Source organism: Macaca mulatta, chromosome 19 (genome assembly GCF_049350105.2).
Source record: "Macaca mulatta isolate MMU2019108-1 chromosome 19, T2T-MMU8v2.0, whole genome shotgun sequence".
NCBI classification, from domain to species: domain Eukaryota; kingdom Metazoa; phylum Chordata; class Mammalia; order Primates; family Cercopithecidae; genus Macaca; species Macaca mulatta.
In genome coordinates this window covers 65143954-65163593 of record NC_133424.1, presented here as the reverse complement: position 1 = coordinate 65163593, position 19640 = coordinate 65143954, and the positions used below count along the sequence as shown (strand labels likewise).

The 19640-nt window shown below is 46.0% G+C and overlaps 1 protein-coding gene across 3 annotated transcripts; it reads left to right on the top strand.

The window, feature by feature from the left end:
* The first annotated feature begins 1718 nt into the window (after nucleotides 1-1718).
* On the top strand, nucleotides 1719-19244 carry LOC722710 (uncharacterized). Of its 3 annotated transcripts, XM_077981469.1 has the most exons (7): nucleotides 1719-1763; nucleotides 4390-4508; nucleotides 5371-5457; nucleotides 10100-10226; nucleotides 16631-16944; nucleotides 17359-18092; nucleotides 18254-19244. In XM_077981469.1, exons 3-7 carry the CDS (start codon nucleotides 5443-5445, stop codon nucleotides 18501-18503), a joined length of 1440 nt encoding a protein of 479 aa, XP_077837595.1. In that variant the 5' UTR covers nucleotides 1719-1763; nucleotides 4390-4508; nucleotides 5371-5442; the 3' UTR covers nucleotides 18504-19244. The 3 variants fall into 3 exon arrangements, with proteins under 3 accessions (XP_077837595.1, XP_077837594.1, XP_077837593.1); XM_077981468.1 differs by adding an exon at nucleotides 3504-3627 and having other exon boundaries at nucleotides 16631-19244; XM_077981467.1 differs by lacking the exons at nucleotides 1719-1763; nucleotides 4390-4508 and having other exon boundaries at nucleotides 5441-5457; nucleotides 16631-18114; nucleotides 18282-19244.
* The last annotated feature ends 396 nt before the right edge of the window (nucleotides 19245-19640 follow it).

Here is a 19640-nt window from a genome sequence, read left to right as displayed (position 1 = left end):
CTCCACCACAATCTCCAGGGTTCAAGCGATTCTCCTGCCTGAGACTACCAAGTAGTAGTCTCCGGAGTAGTGCTCCGGAGACTGAAGCAGGAGAGGGGTTCAGCGGGGAGGGGTTGCAGTGAGCCGAGATCTTGCCACTGAACTCCAGCCTGGGTGACAGCGAAATACTCTGTCTCAAAAAAGAAAAGAAAAAAGTATATATAATGAAAGAAAGTAATAGATCTCTTCCACAAATGTGCTGGGACAACTAACTGGATATTCACATGGAAAAAAACATTGCACCCCTATGTCACACCATCAAAAATTTTATTTAAAAAAGTTAAAAAAAAAAAAAAAAAAGAGAGAGACTAGTAAGGGTAAGGGAGCCCAGCGGGAGGGGGTGTTACTTTGTCGCCCAGGCTGAACTGGACCCCCAGGTTCAGAGATCCCCGCGCCACCCGGAAGCAGATCGCCTCAGTGAAGGTCATACCGCAGGGCGTGAGTTTCCCTCTGTCTCTAGTTAAGTCGGCCCTTCGCAGGCCCCCGACTCTGCTATACTCGAGAGGTGGGGTCCCCAGAGACCTGGAAATTCCCACCTTCCTTCCTCCACACAGACCATATTGAGACGTCCTTGTAGAGTCCGGGGGTCGCTTCCTTTTGAGTTTGTTTGTTTGAGACTCAGTCTCAGTCTGTCGCCCAGGCTGGAGTGCAGTGGCGCAATGTCGGCTCACTGCGACCTCTGCCGCCCGGGTTCAAGCGATTCTTCTGCCTCAGCTTCCCGAATACCGGGATTACAGGCGCCTGCCACTTTGCCCGGTTAATTTTTGTAGTTTTTAGTGTAGACAGGGTTTCGCCATCTTGGCCAGACAGGTCTTGAAGTCCTGACCTCCTTATCCGCCCGCTTTGGCCTCCCAAAGTGCGAGGATTACAGGCGTGAGCCACCGCGCCCAGCCTCCTTTAGGGTTTAACGTCAGTCTGAGGCTGGTCCAGTCCCCGCGCCTTCTATCGCGTAGTTTTCCGGCTCAAAACCGTTTCCTGACCCCTCCTCCTGCCCGCGCTTTTTTTTTTTTTTTTTTTTTTTTTTTTTTTTTGAGACGGAGTCTCGCTCTGTAGCCCAGGCTGGAGTGCAGTGGCCGGATCTCAGCTCACTGCAAGCTCCGTCTCCCGGGTTCACGCCATTCTCCGGCCTCAGCCTCCCGAGTAGCTGGGACTACAGGCGCTGCCACCTCGCCCGGCTATTTTTTGTATTTCTTAGTAGAGACGGGGTTTCACCGTGTTAGCCAGGATGGTCTCGATCTCCTGACCTCGTGATCCGCCCATCTCGGCCTCCCAAAGTGCTGGGATTACAGGCGTGAGCCACCGCGCCCGGCCCTGCCCGCGCTTTTTAAAGTCCTCATCCCGGAGGTGGATTCCCGCCCCGGGCGCCTCCCAGCCTCTCCCTCGCTGGCCCCTGGAGCGCAGCCTCGCAACCCCAGTCCGCGGGAGGCCGTTCCACATAATTCCAGGGCTTTCGAATTACGGTTCAGCCTTCCAGGCGGTTCTCGCCTAAAAAGCCCGAACACTGGCGCTGGGAAAAAGGCTGAGAGACGCACAGGTCCCGCCCCGGCCCCGCCCTCTGCCGGTTCTAAAGGGTGAGGTCTCTCCGCCTCGCGCCCAGCCTCTACCTCACCCAGGCCCCACCCACCTCCTCGGGGGTCCCGCCCAGGTCTGGCTTCTGCCTTGCGCGCGCAGATTCGCGCAAACCCGGAAGCGGATCGCGTGGAGTAAAGGTCCTACAACCGCGCGTGAGTTTCGCTCTGCTTTTATTAAGTCTGCATTTCCCAGGCCCCCGGCGCTCTTTTTTGTTTGTTTGTTTTTGTTTTTTGAGGCAGAGTCTAGCTCTGTCGCTCAGGCTGGAGTGCAGTGGCTCGATCTCGGCTCACTGCAAGCTCCGCCTCCTGGATTCACGCCATTCTGCTGCCTCAGCCTCCCGAGTAGCTGGGACTACAGGCGCCTGTCAGCACGCCCGGCTAATTTTTTTCTATTTTTGTAGAGACGGGGTTTCACCATGTTAGCCAGGATGGTCTCGATCTCCTGACCTCGTGATCCGCCCACCTCGGCCTCCCAAAGTGCTGGGATTACAGGCGTGAGCCACCGCGCCCGGCCTCCCCAGCGCTTCTTTACCTGGAATGTCGGGTCCCCACAAACCTGGAAATTCTCACCCGTCTTTTTTCACCAACAGCAAATTGAGACGTCCCCGTGAGAGCCCGGAGATCATTTCCTTTTGGGTTTAAAGTCGCCCTGAGGCTGGTCCTGTCCCTGGTCTTTCTGCTGTAGGACAATATATATGCTTCCTATCGCGTAGTTTTCCTGCTCAAAACCGTTTTTTGACTCCTTCCGCCCCGCACTTTTTAAAGTCCTCACCTGAGAGGTGGATTCCCGCCCTGGGCGTCTCCCAGCCTCACCCTCGCCGGACCCTGGAGCGCAGCCCCGCGACCCCAGTCCCCGGTAGGCTGGGTTTTCTGCCTGGTACTGGGATCCTGCGGACCCCACCCTTTTCCGAAGGCGTCGTTGTCCCCCACCTCCCTCCTACTCAGACTGGGCCCTGCAGCTCTCCATATCTCCCCTCTGCAGTCACCGCTTCCCCTGAGCCCGCGCTGGGGAGAGGTGCCCGGGGCCTGTCCTGTGACACGGGGGTGTTCTTGTCTGCCCAGCCCCAGCCCCTGGAAAATGCGCTCCTTCCGGATGCAGGCGTCTTCCTCCAAACCCTCCTGTGATTGTGTGGGCCAAAGGGATCAGGAGACAGAGAGAGGGACTGAGAGAGCAGTAGAAAAGCAGAGACAGAGAAAAGAAGAATGAGGAAGACCCATAATAGACGGCAAAGTAGAGGATGGGTGAGGGATTTGCCAAGAGACAGCAAAAGTGATAAACAAAAGTTAAGAAAACAGGAGGAGAAGAGCAACTGGAGAAATGTAGAGAAAAGCTAGATGTACAGAGAGATGAAGGACAGCAAGGTAGGGAGAAGGGCAGCAAAGAGGGAGGCTCATCAGAGTGAGGGAGAGGAGGAGGGATTTGGAGCCAGGGCAGACAGAGCACAGTGGTGCTGGTGGCAAAGAGAACAGAGGGGGAAGGGCAGCAGGGAGGACACCTGGGGATCTGAGGTGCCAGAGAGTGAGGACATGGGGGTGTAACACAGAAGAGAGAATTTAACAGGGAGAGCAGAGGAGGCGCAGAGATAGGAGAAGAGGTGGAAATCTATGGAGATTGAACACGATCTAAAGATTGGGGAGAAGGAGTAAAAAGAGGTCAAATGAGTTGGGAGGATGGAGCCTGGCAAATTTTTGTATTTTTAGTAGAGACAGGGTTTCACCATGTTGGCCAGGCTGGTCTTGAGCTCCTGACCTCAGGTGATCCACCTGCCTCGACCTCCCAAAGTGCTGGGATTACAGGCGTGAGCCACCGTACCCAGCCACCCATGTATTCTTGATTGAAAAATTTTGCTTATGTCTTAGTTCTACAACTGACCTTCTTTCCCTGTTTTCAAGGTCAATATCTGTGTGTTCGCACTTCTGCATTTTATGAATGTTACGCTGATTTTCTAGTAAGAAATAATTGAATGTTGGGAATCAAAGGCATCAGAACCTTGCAAAAGAAGTTTCTTTAGCCCAGGTGTGTGAAAGATGCTTCCCTAATTTTCAAGGATAGGGGCGATAAAGACCAACCCTTCCCATTAGCCCTTCCAGGCCACCATGTAAGAATTCAGGCACACCTTCTCACTCATCTCAGACCTTCTCAGGGTAACTCAGTGAAAATGTTTCCAGCTCTGAGCCCCAGTGAGCCTCCCTGCAACTTGGAGATGACGGGCTAGGCCAGAAAAGCTCAACCCAAGTGACCTTGGCCCCTGAAATGATTGGCAAAATAGAGTGTGTGTCTGGGTGTGGCTTTTCCTCTGGGAGAGGGGAGTGCCCGGTTGTAATTAGAATTTTCATTGGGATGCAGGACATCCACAGCTACATCTAAAGCAGGTCGTGTCAGTCACTGGCAGGGAACCCTCCACCGGCTTCCCATGTTCCCCAGGACAAAAGCCCAACTCCTCACTGTGGCTCCACAGCCCTGTGACCAGGCCCCCTGCCAGTGTCCAGCCTCCTCCTGGGAGCTTGCCCCCGTCTCCTGAATCCCTCTGCCCCAGTCACATTTGCTTTTCTCTTTTCCCAAACATCAAAACCCTTCCTGTCTCGAGTTGTTGTCCCTGCTCTTACCCTATGTCCCCTGCCCTTTCTCCTCCTTCAGGTCTGGGCTCAGAGCTGTCTCCCATGCCCTCCCACCCCCATCTGAAGTTCCCTCTGCCTATCAGTCTCTGTCACATTACTCAGGTTTTATTATCTCTGCGTCAATCACATCAGAAACGCGCTTTTTTTTTTTTCCAAACAGGTTCTCACTCTGTCCTCCAGATTGTGAGTGCTGTCTCGTGATCTTGGCTCACTGCAACCTCTGTCTCCTGGGTTGAAGCAATTCCTATGCCTCAACTTCCCAAGCAGCTGAGATTACAGGTGTGTGCGTGCCACCACACCCGGCTAATTTTTGTATTTGTATTTCCTTTTATTTTTGAGTCTTACTCTGTTGCCCAGGCTGGAGTGCGGTGGCACAATCTCGGCTCACTGCAACCTCCACTCCCCAGGTTCAAGCGATTCCCCTACCTCAGCCTCTTGAGTAGCTGGGATTACAGATACCCACCAAGCCCAGTTACTTTTTGTATTTTTACTCCAGATGGGGTTTCACCATGTTGTTCAGGCTGGTATCGAACTCCTGACCTCAAGTAATCCAACCCCCTTTGCCTTCCAGGGTCCTAGTATTACAGGCGTGAGGCAACGTGCCCAGTCCACTTTTTGTATTTTTAGTAGAGACAGGGTTTCACCATGTTGGCCATACTGGTCTCAAACTCCTGAGCTCAAGTGATTTTCCCACCTCAGCTTCCTAAGTAGCTGGTACAACAGACAAACAGGCGTGCACCACCAGACCTGGCTAAGTTTTTGTATTTTTGGTAGAGATTGGGTTTCACCATGTTGCCCAGGCTGATCTCAAACTCCTGAGCTCAAGCGATGTACTCACCTCGGCCTCCCAGAATGCTGGGATGACAGGCATGAGCCGCCGCACCCAACCTCTGCATGGCGTTTGGTCAGGGCTGGGTCTGTGCCCTGAAGGGGAGCTCATTCCAGCCCAGCTCCCCACTGCTGCAGCGTGTGTGGAGGCTTCTCCAGGAGAGCCGGAGTTTTCCTGTAGGAGTTTATCATCCTTGCTGCAGTGGGCTGCAGAGGGGACCGTATTTCCTCAGGGTGAGGTCTCCTTTGTATGTGTCCTACAGGGACGGGGTGTGTTGATTCTGAGCAATAAACAACATGTTCTGACATTCAGGATTGACTTCAAAGACTCTTAGTCCGTGGGGAAGAAACCCAGAAGAGGAAGAGGAAAGCAGAGGAGTCAGGGATGGCTCTTCCTCAGGTGAGATGATGTTCTTGGTGGATTGTTCTGTCTCCTTCCCTTCAGAAACGCTGGGCCTTGGAGTTGGGAATCTTCTGAGTCTGAAGCGTCCTGCCTGACAGGTTTGCTCACCCTCACCCATGCCTTCCCTCAGTCTCTCTCATCTCGCTTAGATTCCATCTCTCATGACCCAGTGACATGAACTTGGGAAGAGGCGGCACTGGGCATGGGCCTGGGAAAGGCTCACACCAGACATGGATGGAGACGGGGTGAGGGTCCCGTGGTGTGAGTGCTGTTGGGCAGCAGGGATTGTTCAGGGGCCACATCTGGATGCACTGTCAGCTCTCTGTGGACCAGGATTAGAGCAGCTGCCAATAGAAGTCACATATTAATGTGCACAAAGTACGTGGAAAATTCTAGAATAGGAGAACAATAATGGGAAATCTTCTGCTTAATTTCTTTTTTTATTTTTATTTTTTCTTGAGACGGAGTTTTGCTCTTGTTTCCCAGCCTGGAGTGCAGTGGCGCGATCTTGGCTCACTGCCACCTCCGCCGCCCAGGTTCAAGCGATTCTACTGTTTCAGTCTCCCGAGTAGCTGGGATTACAGGCGTGTGCCACCACCCCTGGCTAATTTTGTATTTTTAGTAGAGAGGAGGTTTCTCCATGTTGGTCAGGCTGGTCTCGAACTCCTGACCTCAGGTGATCCGCCCGCCTCAGCCTCCCAAAGTGCTGGGATTACAGGCATGAGTCACTGCGCCCAGCCGATTTCTACCTGATTTTATACTACATTTTTAGGTAATTGAATGAGTTACTGTGTTTCTGACTTAAAAAACTTACTAATTGGAATAGAAAGTTCTTAGATTGACATGAATGAGACATGAATGATTCCGTCAGTTTTTGTTTGTTTAGTTTTTTGTTTTTTTTTTTTAAGACAATTTTGCTTTTGTTGCCCATGCTGGAGGGCAATAGCGCAATCGCGGCTCACCACAACCTCCACCTCCCACTTTCAAGCAATTCTCCTGCCTCAGCTTCCCAAGTAGCTGGGATTACAGGCATGCACCACCACGCCTAGCTAATTTTGTATTTTTAGTAGAGACAGGTTTCTCCATGTTAATTAGACTGGTCTTGAACTCTTGATCTTAGGTGATCCACCTGCCTCGGCCTCCTGAAGTGCTGGGATTACCGGCATGAGCCACCGCACTCAGCCGATTCCATTATTATTTTAAGAATATGAAATCAACCTCAGTAATAGCAGGAGATTCATTCAACCATTCTTAGCCCATTTAGCTCATGGAGACTGTGGAATTGCTGTGGAGAGCCTTGTGAAACAGGTGTTTTTGATAAAAATGGTTACAATTTTTCTCAAATATGGGAGCAGTACTTCTTTTTTGTCCTATGGGATAAAGCCATATTCTCATTCCACCTATAATTATTATTATTATTATTTCTGAAACAGAGTCTTGCTGTGTTGCCCAGGTTGGAGTGCAGTGGCATGATCTCGGCTTACTGCAACCTCCACTTTTCGGGTTCAAATGATTCTCCTGCCTCAGCCTCCCGAGTAGCTAGGATTATAGGTGTGTGCCAGCACACCGGGCTAATTTTTTTTTGTATTTTTAGTAGAAACGGGGTTTCACCATGTTGATCAGGCTGGCCTTGAACTCCTGACGTCAGGTGATCTGCCCACCTCAGCCTCCCAGAGTGCTGGGATTGCAGGTGCACCAATTGTTATTAAATATATATTGTTATATTTAAACATCCCATGATGCATGTATTTATTTTGTGGTAAAACTGCAAGCAAAGCTGCAGCTTAGGCTCTTAGCTATAAAGCATCTCCTTTCCTTGTCCCGTCCTCCACCCTCCTTCCAGCCTCACTGGGGAGCCGCTACTGTCAGTTCTGTGCCAGGTGTCAGAGCAAGTCTCGTACACGTGTATTTCTGCATTGTTATGAGACTTAAAAAAAAAACTGTACTAAATTTAAAAAAGAAAATTTTATATATATATATATTTTTTACTTTAGGTTTGAGACTACATGTGAAGGTTTGTTACATAGGTAAACTCATGTCATCAGGGTTTGTTGTACAGATTATTTCATCACTTCGGCGTCAAGCCCAGTACCTAGTAACTTTTTTTTTAATTTATTTTTTTTGAGACTGAGTTTTGCTCTTGTTGCTCAGTCTGGAGTATGATGGCATGATCTCAGCTCACTGCAGCCTCCATCTCCCGGGTTCAAGTGAGTCTTCTGCCTCAGCTGGGCTTACAAAAAACCCGCCACCATGCCTGGCTAATTTTTGTATTTTTAGTAGAGACAGGGTTTCAACATGTTGGCCAGGCTGATCTTGAACTCCTGACCTAAGGTGATTCACCCTCCTCAGCCTTCCAAAGTGCTGGGATTACAGGCGTGAGCCACCACGCCCGGCCCCCAATAGTTATTTTTTCTGCTCCTCTCCTTCCTCCCATTCTCCACCTTCAAGTAGACCCCAGTGTCTGTTGTTTTCTTCTTTGTGTTCCGGGAAATATTTTACTTTGATATTTGATCCTGCTAGTTGTGAAAATTTACATGTTGTCATGTTAGTAAACATGGATAGCTTGCTCTTTGGCATTGGAAATTGGCTGAGTGACAACCTGTGGGTCATTTGCGATTTTTCTCTGTATAAAGAGTGCCATAGTGGCTGCCTCTGCGCACGCCTGCATTCCTACAGGTATCTGAGGATTCCTCCAGGTCAGGCAGGTGAAGGAGTGATTGCCTCCTCTAGGATGAAGCATTTCCTGTTTTCTTAGATCCCACAAGATTCCCCCCTGCCCCCAACTGCCAAAGTGTCCTTTTCCAGCAAGATGAGATTCCTCTTCAGTTAAACAAAACTTGCTACTTTTTGTATTTTTAAAACTCATATATGGCCGGGCGCGGTGGCTCAAGCCTGTAATCCCAGCACTTTGGGAGGCCGAGATGGGCGGATCACAAGGTCAGGAGATCGAGACCATCCTGGCTGACAGGGTGAAACCCCGTCTCTACTAAAAAATACAAAAAACTAGCCGGGCGAGGTGGCGGGCGCCTGTAATCCCAGCTACTCGGGAGGCTGAGGCAGGAGAATGGCGTGAACCCGGGAGGCGGAGCTTGCAGTGAGCTGAGATCCGGCCACTGCACTCCAGCCTGGGCGGCAGAGCGAGACTCCGTCTCAAAAAAAAAAAAAAACAAAAAACAAAAAACAAAAAAAACCTCATATATATGTATACACACATACACACACATATACATATATATACACACACACATATACATATATATACACACACATCCCCACACATATACACACGTATGTCATACACATACTTATATAAACACACAAGTATGTGTTTTGAAAATCTGGGACAAAGGATATAGCAGGACGAGCCGCTGACAAAACCTCTCAGACACCGAGTGGTAGAAGGAAGGGCTTTATTCAGCTGGGAGCATCGCAAGCTACTGCCTTAAAATCCGAGCTCCCCCAGTGCACAATTTCTGTCCCTTTTAAGAGCTCACAACACTAAAGATTTCATATGAAAGCGTCGTGATTGAGCAATCTAGGGGATACGTGACAGGGGTTTCGTGCACCGGTGGTCAGAAACAGAACAGGGCAGGGAGTTTCACAGTGTTCTTCTATACAGTGTCAGGAGTCTATGAATAACATGGGTTTCTAAGTTATGAGTTGATTTGTAACTACTGGGTTTAGGCCAGGCAGACCCAGGCCTGGTTTCGGGCCTGGCGCGGGGCTGCCTGTCTTTGCTTTTACTTCCTTGTTTTTTTCTTAAAACAGGTACTGAGTATAAAACAATATACAACAATATGAGAGGGTCTCTCTCTTTCCTCATTGACAGTGCTTTGTATTAACATCTAGTTTTTTGTCAGTCCGAGTAGGTTTTATTATTTTATAAACATATATATATATAAATGGATTTTTGTACTTTGAATAATTTTGTTTTCATTTATTTTATTCTGAAATGGGGTCTTGCTTTGTTGCCCAGGCTGGAGTGCCCTGGCACGATCATGGCTCACTGCAACCTCCATCCTCAGGGTCAAGCTGTCCTCCCACCTCAGCCTTCCAAGTAGCTGGCACCACAGGTACCTGCCACCATGCCCGGCTAATTTTTTTTTTTTTTTTTTTTTTTTTTTTGAGACTGAGTTTCTGTTGCTTAGGTTAGAGTGCAGTGGGGCGATCTGGGATCACTGCAACTTCTGCCTCCTGGAATCAAGCGATTCTTCTGCCTCAGCTTCTGGCATAGCTGGGATTACAGGCATGTTTCACCGCACCTGGCTGATCTTTTACTGTGGACGTTGTCATCTCTGAAGACATCACTCATGCTATGTCTCATCTAGATACTGAATGTCACTTGGTGTGTCAATATAAGTTTCAGACATTTCTTTAACAGGAACCCTGCTTTCATTTTTTATTTATTTCTTGTATTTTTCACAAACATAAGAAATTCATACTGAGAGGGTGCCATGACCGCTTCAAAAAGTGTAATCAAACACAACTGGGAACACATCATGTGGTGAAAATCCCTTACTCGGATGTCAGAACATTCACTACAACTAAATCCATGCTTTCCCCTCTCTCCTCTTCTCATTTTCTGTAAAGATAAGAACTCCTCCCATAACCATTTGGTTAAAATGTGTTTTCATTTCAGGGTCTATTGACATTCAGGGATGTGGCCATAGAATTCTCTCAGGAGGAGTGGAAATGCCTGGACCCTGCTCAGAGGACTCTATACAGAGACGTGATGTTGGAGAATTATAGGAACCTGGTCTCCTTGGGTGAGGATAACTTCCCTGCTGGGGGTGTGCCCTTGCATATCTTTGTATTTTCTCTTGTTTCTTTTGGGAGCCCCATTCTTGCTTGACTAAAATGGACACTGTATTGAGTTTGAAGTGAAAAGCTTCATGATGTAGCATCTGGACTTTCACTGTCCCCTTTGTTTAGATGTTCTGCATTTTTCATGGTACCTCAGTGTGGGTTCCAGAACTAAATTAGGCATAAAAGCTTATGGCAGGCTGGGCGTGGTGACTCACACCTGTCATCCCAGCACCTTGGAAGGCCTAGGTATGTGGATCACTTCAGGTCAGGAGTTCGAGACCAGCCTGGCCAACATGTAGAAACCCCATTTCTACTAAAAATAGAAAAGTTAGCCTGGCATGGTGGCATTTGCCTGGCGTGGTGCATGCCTCTAATCCCAGCTCCTAGGAAGGCTGAGGAAAGAGAATCACTTGAATCCAGGAGGCGAAGGTTCCAGCGAGCTGAAAACACTCCACTGCGCTCCAGCCCGGGCGACAGACTGTCTGAAGAAACAAAAACAAAAATAAAACCTTCTGGCAGACTTTAAAGATATCCAGTTCCCTGTTTGCTTCTCCTGTGCTTTCGATTTAGTAGTTCTTGGAAGAGAGCTCCATGTCCACATATTACATATTACAACGCTCCCCAAGCATTCAGAAGGAGGCAGTCAGCGGAACAATTAGTGAAATATTTTCCTAGATCCATCTGTAATGTCTTCTTTCCTACTGAAACGTAGGGCTGGGACTCTAGAAAAGCTCCAGCATGTCATGGTTTTTTCTTTTTATAAGCAGAAGCCTCTTTCTCACCTGTTATCTCTACGTTGGAGCAAGGGAAAGAGTCCTGGACTGTGGCGTGTGAAGTGAAAATAGCAAAAAAAATTCAGGGCCGGGCACGTGGCTCATGCCTATAATCCCAGCAGTTTTTCAGTCCGAGGTGGGTGGATCACTGGATGTTGGGAGTTCGAGAACAGCCTGACCAACATGAAGAAACTCTGTCTCTACTAAGAATACAAACTTAGCTGGGCGTGGTGGTGCACGCCTGTAATCCCAGATACTCAGGAGACTGAGGCAGGAGAATCGCTTAAATCCAGGAGGCGCAGGTTGCGGTGAACCAAGATCGCACCATTGCACTCCAGCCTGGGCAACTCCGTCTCAAAATAAATAAATAAATAAATAAATAAATCCAGCTGGGTGGGAATGTATTACAGGCGTAAAGGCAGGTAAGAGCTCAGATGGGCAGAGTGGAAGCTCCACCTTCCACTAGTGTGTGGGGAAACTCTCTGCAAGTGGGAGAATTCTGTGGGAAAAGGAAAGGTTCAATCCTGAGATCTCTGAATAGACATCTTTTTTCCCCTGCTTATTTCTCTGTTCTTTTTTCTTCTCTTTCTTTTCCTTTTCTGTCTTTTCTTTGTCTCACACTGTCGCCCAGGCTACAGTGTATTGGCGCAATCTTGGCTAACCGTAGACTCTGCCTCCCGGGCTCAAAGGATTCTTGTGCCCCAGCTTTCCATGTAGCTGGGACTGCAGGCACTCACCACAATGCCCAGCTAATTTTTGTGTTTTTAGTAGAGACTGGGTTTCACCATGTTGGCCAGGGTGGTCTCAGAACTCCTGATCTCAAATGATCCACCTTCTTCGGCTTCCCAAAGCACTGGGATTACAGACGTGAGCCACCATGGCCCAACCATTGTTATTATTTTAGATAGTTTTGTCTTTTAGTTCTTAGTAAACATGTAAGTGAAGGCCGGGCGCGGTGGCTCAAGCCTGTAATCCCAGCACTTTGGGAGGCCGAGGCGGGTGGATCACAAGGTCAGGAGATCGAGACCACAGTGAAACCCCGTCTCTACTAAAAATACAAAAAATTAGCCGGGCGCGGTGGCGGGCACCTGTAGTCCTAGCTACTCAGGAGGCTGAGGCAGGAGAATGGCGTGAACCCAGGAGGCGGAGCTTGCAGTGAGCCGAGATCGCGCCACTGCACTCCAGCCTGGGCAACAGCGTGAGACTCCGTCTCAAAAAAAAAAAAAAAAAAAAAAAAACATGTAAGTGGTTGAAGCATGATTCCAGGGTGAATATAACAACCACGTTAGTGTCCATTCCTTTCAGTATGCAGAAGTGAAGTGTGTTGTATAGATATTTGGGCAGAGGTTGTTGTTGCAGGTATGTTAAACATCTTAAATTATAGCATAATGATGAAACTTAAAATTTGCGTAACCTGGCCGGGTGCAGTGGCTCACGCCTGTAATCCCAGCACTTTGGGAGACCAAGGTGAGTGGATCACCTGAGGTCAGGAGTTAAAAACCAGCCTGGCTAACATGTCGAAACTTTGTCTCTACTAAAATTACAAAAATTAGTGAGGCACGGCAGTGCGTGACTGTAATCCCAGCGGAGGCAGGCAGGTCACCTGAAGTCAGGAGTTTGAGACCAACCTGGCAAATGTGGTGAACTCCGTTTCTACTAAAAATAGAAAACTTAGCCAGGCATGGTGCCAGGTGCCTGTAATCCCAGCTACTCGAAAGGCTGACACAGGAGAATTGCTTGAACCCGTGAGGTGGAGGTTGCAGTGAGCCGAGATTGCACCATTGCACTCTAGCCTGGGATCTAGGGCAAGACTCCATCTCAAAAACAAACAAACAGACAAAAACAGAAGAATCTGATAACCTGCAAAAACTACTCCCTCTCCACTAGAACTTTTTTTTATTTATGTCAACATTATTTCTGTGTATGTTGCATTTCGGTTGACATATGTGTACAGTGTTTTTTCATGCCTTTTTATTTTAAATAATATGAAAAAAAGTTTAGTTATGAAGAAAAGGTACATGTGTGCCAGTTTCTGTATTTGTCCTTTTATTAATTAATTAATATATGTATTTATGAGACAGTTTTGCTTTTGTCGCTCAGACTGAAGTGCAAGGCTACAACCTCAGCTCACCGCAACCTCTGCTTTTTGGGTTCAAGCGATCCTTCTGCCTCAGACTCCCAAGTAGCTGGGATTACAGGCATGGGCCACCACGCCCGGCTAATTTTGTATTTTTAGTAGAGACAGGGGTTCTCCTTGTTGGTCAGGTTGGTCTCGAACTTCCGATCTCAGGTGATCTGCCTGCCTTGGCCTCCCAAAGTGCTGGGATTACAGGCATGAGCCACCATGCCTGGCCTATCTGTTTTTTTTATTTACCTTTACTGGAGAACTTTATGTTTGTGTGTTAGAGTTACTCTGTAGCCTTCTTTCATTTCCTCTTTTTTTTTCTTTGAGATGGAGTCTTGCTTTGATGCCCAGGCTAAAGTGCAGTGGTGTGATCTCAGCTCACTGCAACCTCCGCCTCCCATGTTCAAGCAATTCTCCTGCCTCAGCCTCCCAAGTAGCTGGGAGTACAGGTGGGTGTCAACACGCCAGGCTAATTTTTTGTATTTTTTTTTTTAGTAAAGACAGGGTTTCACCTTGTTAGCCAGGATGGTCTCGATCTCCTGACATTCTGATCCTCCTGCCTCAGCCTCCCAAAACGCTGGGATCACTGGCATAAGCCACTGCACCCAGCCTTTCTCAAGGTTTTTAACATGTTAGTGCCATTAGATGGCTTCGAGGATTGCAATTTTTACAGTACAGACTCTTAACTTCCTTTGTTTAATAAGATTTGTCAGCTGTCAGTGATGTTGATGATGAGATTCTCCTGTTCCTGCCTCAGTCATTACACTGTCCTGTCAGAAACAGCTTAGAATCACCGGCCATAGTGGCTCACCCCTCTAATCCCAGCACTTTCAGAGGCCAAGGTGGGTAGATCACTTGAGGTCAGGAATTTGAGACCAGACTGGCCAACACAGTGAAACCTCAAATGTACTAAATGCCAAAAATGTGCGAGGCGCAGTGGCTCACACCTGTAATCCCAGCAATTTGGGAGGCTGAGACAGGCCGATCACTTGAGGTCAAGATTTTGAGACAAGCCTAGTCAACATGCTGAAACTTCGTCTCCATTAAAAATAAAAAAAATTAGTTGTACATGGTGGCGTGCACCTGTAATCCCAGCTACTTAGGAGGCTGAGGCAGGAGAATCACTTGAACCCGGGAGGTGTAGGTTGCAGTGAGCCAAGATCATGCCACTGCACTCTAGCCCATGTGACAGAGTGACTCTGCGCTGAGGTGGGAGAATCACTTGAGGTAGGGGAATCATGCCACTACATTCCAGCCTGGGTGATAGAGCGTGACTGAATCTGAAAAACAAACAAAAAAGGAAATAACTTAAACTGGGAGGCTTAAGATGCAGAAATTTATTTCTCATGAATTTGGAAAGTGGGAAATCCAAGAGCGAGGTGCCAGCCAAATTGGTTCCTGGTGAGAGCCTTCTTCATGGTTTAGCCCAGCCATCTTCCTGCCATGTCCTGACACAGTGGAAAGAAGAAGCAGTGAGCCCTTTAATATCTTTTTTTATAAATGCACTGGTCCTATTCATGAGTAGTCAACACCCATGACTAAATTCTCTCAAAGTCCGCATCTGCAGGAACATACTATTAGAGAATACTAAAACTACCAGAGCGAATTTGAGAAGTAGTTGTGTAGTTTTAGTCTTATCCTGTCGCCCAGGCTGGAGTGCAGTGGCCTGATCTCAGCTCACTGACACCTCCACCTCCTGAGTTCAAAGGATTCCTGCCTCAGCCTCCCAAGTAGCCGGGATTACAGGCCCCCTCCGCCATGCCCAGCTAATTTTTTTGTATTTTTAGTAAAGATGGGGTTTCAGCATGTTGGCCAGGCTGGTCTCGAACACCTGACGTCGTGATCCGCCTGCCTCAGCCTCCCAAAGTGCTGGGATTACAGGCATGTGCCACTGTACCTGGCTGTTAGCCAGTTCTTATTCGTTATAATGCTGTGTATTTCCTTGACCTCATCAGAGGTCAGTCTGTTAAAATCAGAAGGTAGTGATCTTAACATGTAATTCAGTTCTTATATTGAGTGCTGGTGGTGAGTAGAAATTGTGGCTTTTTTCTTAAGTGGAAATTGTTTACAATTCTGCAGACTGTATGAGTGTCTGTATTCTTGTTTTATCATTGGTTACAATATTTTATTAATTGAATTTTATGACTTTACATGTGAGTATTCAGTATGTGGCATGCAATATAACTGACACACTGCACTCATTAATGTCACAAAGCGCCACCGGGCGCAGTGGCTTATGCCTGTAATCCCAAATGGCCAACATGGTGAAACCCCATCTCTACTAAAAATACAAAAATTAGCCAGGCATGCTGGCACTTGCCTGTAATCCAAGGTACTCAGGAGGCTGAGGCAAGACACTCACTGGAACCCAGGAGGTGAAGGTTGCAGTGAGCCAAGATCGTGCCATTGCACTCCAGCCTGGGTGACAGAGCAAGACTCCTTCTCAAAAATATAAAAGTAATAAAATATTTTTTAAAAAGTCACAAAGTGTCTGTTCTATATGGATATAGGAAATATTTCACAGTTATTCAGAAAAATGTGTTAATAACATTTTCTGTTTTTTAAGACGGAGTCTTACTCTTTCGCCCAGGGTGAAGTGCAGTGGCACAATCTCAGCTCCCCACAGTCTTCCTCTCTCGGATTCAAGCAATTCTTCTGCCTCAGCCTCCGAGGTATCTGGGATTACAGGTGCACACCACCATGCCCGGCTACTTTTTGTATTGAGGTGATCCGCCTGCCTCGGCCTCCCAAAATAGTGGAATTACAAGTGTGAGCCACCATGCCCTGCCTTTTTTTTTTTTGAGACTGAGTCTCACTTTGTCATCCAGGCTAGAGTGCAGTGGTGCGATATTGACTCACTGCAGCCTTTGCCTCTTGGCAATTCTTGTGCCTCAGCCTCTCACGTAGCTGGGACTACAGGCGCGGGCCGCTATGCCTGGCTAATTTGTGTAATCTTTTCTTACCTTCTCAGTGCTATGATTGTTTGACAATATAGAATTTCCATTGATTTTGATTATCGTTACAAGGGCTTGTTGTGGATTATTTACCAATATAGTACGTTGTCCGGTCCTTTAGCACTTATTTGTATACTCTGAATATGCTGTAAATATAAAGAATATATATTTTTTCCTTCTTTGATGTGACAGTAATTTTTTTTTTTTTTGCAAATTGTGATAACACTTTAGGGTCACCGTGGAAAAACACTCCTTACTTCAGGCTTACACATGTTTGTGCCCTGTCAGTGTTTTGTCATAATATTGGGAATAGGCTTCCGTAGAAATGATTTGAAGTACATATAATTGCCCTTTATTTATTAAAGAATCTTAGTTCTTTTGTGTTCCTAAACTTTGAAGGTCATGTTTGGGAATTTCAAAATAAGTATTGTTATTTGTGTCCTATTTACACATTTCAGTATTATTTACCGTCTGCACTTAATTGGAAACCTATTGGTGTTTATATTTTGTAGCTATCTCTTCCAAATGCATGACAAGGAAGTTCTCATCAACAGGGCAAGGCAATACGGAAGTGATCCACACTGGGACATTGCAAAGACAAGCAAGTCATCACATTGGAGATTTTTCCCTCCAGGAAATTGAGAAAGATTTTCAGGACTTTGAGTTTCAGTGGCAAGAAGATGAAAGAAATGGCCATGAAGCACTCATGACAGAAATCAAAAAGTTGACTGGTAGTACAGACCGACATGATCAAAGGCATGCTGGAAACAAGCCTATTAAAGATCAGGTTGGACAAAGCTTTCATTTGCATCTGCCTGAACTGCAGGTATTTCAGAGCAAAGGGAAAATTGATAATCAAGTTGAGAAGTCTATCAGTGATGCTTCCTTGGTTTCAACATCCCAAAGAATTTCTTGTATTCCTAAAACCCATATTTCTAATAAGTATGGGAATAATTTCCTCCATTCTTCATTACTCACACAAAAACAGGAGGTACACATGAGAGAAAAATCTTTCCAATGTAATGAGAGTGACAAAGCCTTTAATTGTAGCTCACTGTTAAAAAAACGTCAGATAATCCATTTAGGAGAGAAACAATATAAATGTGATGTATGTGGCAAGGTCTTTAATCAGAAGCGATACCTTGCATGCCATAGTAGATGTCACACTGGTGAGAAACCTTACAAGTGTAATGAGTGTGGCAAGACCTTCAGTTACACATCGTCCCTTGTAATTCACAAGGCAATTCATACTGGAGAGAAACCTTACAAGTGTAATGAATGTGGCAAGGTTTTTAATCAGAAAGCACACCTTGCACGTCATCATAGACTTCATACTGGAGAGAAACCTTACAAATGTGAAGAATGTGACAAAGTTTTCAGTCGCAAATCACACCTTGAAAGACATAGCAGAATTCACACTGGAGAGAAACCATACAAATGTAATATTTGTGACAAGGCGTTTGGACGTGATTCACACCTGGCACAACATATTATAATTCACACTGGAGAGAAACCTTACAAGTGTAATGACTGTGGCAAGACCTTCGTTCAAAATTCATCTCTTGTAATGCATAAGGTCATTCATACTGGAGAGAAACGTTACAAGTGTAATGAATGTGGCAGAAGTTTTAATCACAAATCAAGTCTTGCATATCATCATAGACTTCATACTGGAGAGAAACCTTACAAGTGTAATGATTGTGGCAAGGTTTTTAATCGAAAATCAAACCTTGCACGTCATTATAGACTTCATACTGGAGAAAAACCTTACAAATGTGAAGAATGTGACAAAGTTTTCAATTTCAAGTCACTCCTTGAAATACATAGGACAGTTCATACTGGAGAGAAACCATACAAATGTAAGGTTTGTGACAAGGCTTTCAGGTATGATTCACATTTGGCACAACATACTGGAATTCACATTGGAGAGAAACCGTACAAGTGTAATGAGTGTGGCAAAGCCTTCTGTGGCCAGTCAACACTTATTCACCATCAAGCAATCCATGTTGTAGGGAAACTTTACTAATGTAATGATTGTCGCAAAGTCTTAAGTAACGCTACGACCATTGCAAATCATTGGAGAACCATAACGAAGTGAGATCTTACAAGTGTTATAAATGTGGCAGATTTTTCAGGCATCATTCTTACCTTGCAGTTTATCAGCGAACTCATACTGGAGAGAAACCTTACAAATGTGATGACTGTGGCAAGATCTTCAGTCAAGTTTCATCTTACGCAAAACATAGGAGAATTCATACAGGAAAGAAACCTCACAAGTGTGATGACTGTGTCAAAGCCTTTATTTCACGTTCATGCCCCATTACACATCAGAGAATCCGTACTGGACAGAGATCTTACAAGTGTCATGTGTGGCAAGGTCTTTAGTCTGAGGTGACTCCTTGCAGGACATCAGGAAATTCATTTTTGAGGTAATAGTTCCAAATGCAGTGAGTATAGCAAACCATCAATCATTAATTGACATTAGATTCAAAACAGCATTGACTTGAGTTTGAGTTGACTTAACATTGAGTTCAAGCATTAATTGAGATTAAAGTGTTTATGTTCAGAGGATTAGGCCAGGTGCGGTGGCTCACACCTGTAATCCCAGCACTTTGGGAGGCCGAGTTGAGTAGATCACTTGAGGTCAGGAGTTTGAGAGCAGCCTGGCCAACAGATGTGAGCCATTTTCCCAGCCTGTTTTTTGTTTCTTCAACAAAAACGGATAGGGATTTTTATGGATATCGTGTTGAATCTAAATCATATTGGGTTATATAAACATTTAACAATATTAATTTTTCTAAAACATCAATATGGGTTGTATCTTTATATATATTTTTAATCATTTCGATCAATGTTTGTAGATGTCAGTGTATGAATTTCTCACTTCTTTCTGTTTATTCCTAGGTATTTCTTACTTTAAGTTCTCTAGCAAATGGAAGTGTTTTTAAATTTTCATTTAAAATTGTTTATTGTTAATGTATGAAAATTCAACTAATTTTTCATGTTGATATTGTATTGTGCAAATCTACTGATGTGTTTATTAGTCTCAGTAGTACTTTGACTCTGTGATTTTCTACACAGAAGATCATGTCATCTACAAACAAATATAATTTTACTTTTTTCTGATTTCGAGGCATTTCATTTCTTTTGCTATTTCATTGCTCTGGCTAGGACAGCCTGTATTTATTGAATAGAAAAAGTGAGAGCATTCTTGCATCATTTGAGATCCTACAGGAAATCATTCCCTTTTCTCTGCTTGGTTATTTCCACGTTGGTCACTTCATCAATGGTCAGGTAAATTTCCTTCTCTATTTTGTTTAAGATTTCTTTTTATTTATTTATTTTTTGAGACAGAGTCTCGCTTTATTGCCCAGGCTGGAGTGCAGTGGCGTGATCTCGGCTCACTGCAAGCTCTGCCTCCTGGGTTCACGCCATTCTCCTGCCTCAGCCTCCGAGTAGCTGGGACTACAGGTGCGCACCACGACGCCCGGCTAATTTTTTGTATTTTTAGTAGAGACAGGG

Coding starts and splice junctions, on each gene's coding strand:
- LOC722710 (XM_077981467.1), top strand. Junction 10,227..16,630: donor TAGGAACCTGGTCTCCTTGG/GTGAGGATAACT, acceptor TATATTTTGTAG/CTATCTCTTCCAAATGCATG. Junction 18,115..18,281: donor CAACACTTATTCACCATCAA/GCAATCCATGTT, acceptor GCAGTTTATCAG/CGAACTCATACTGGAGAGAA.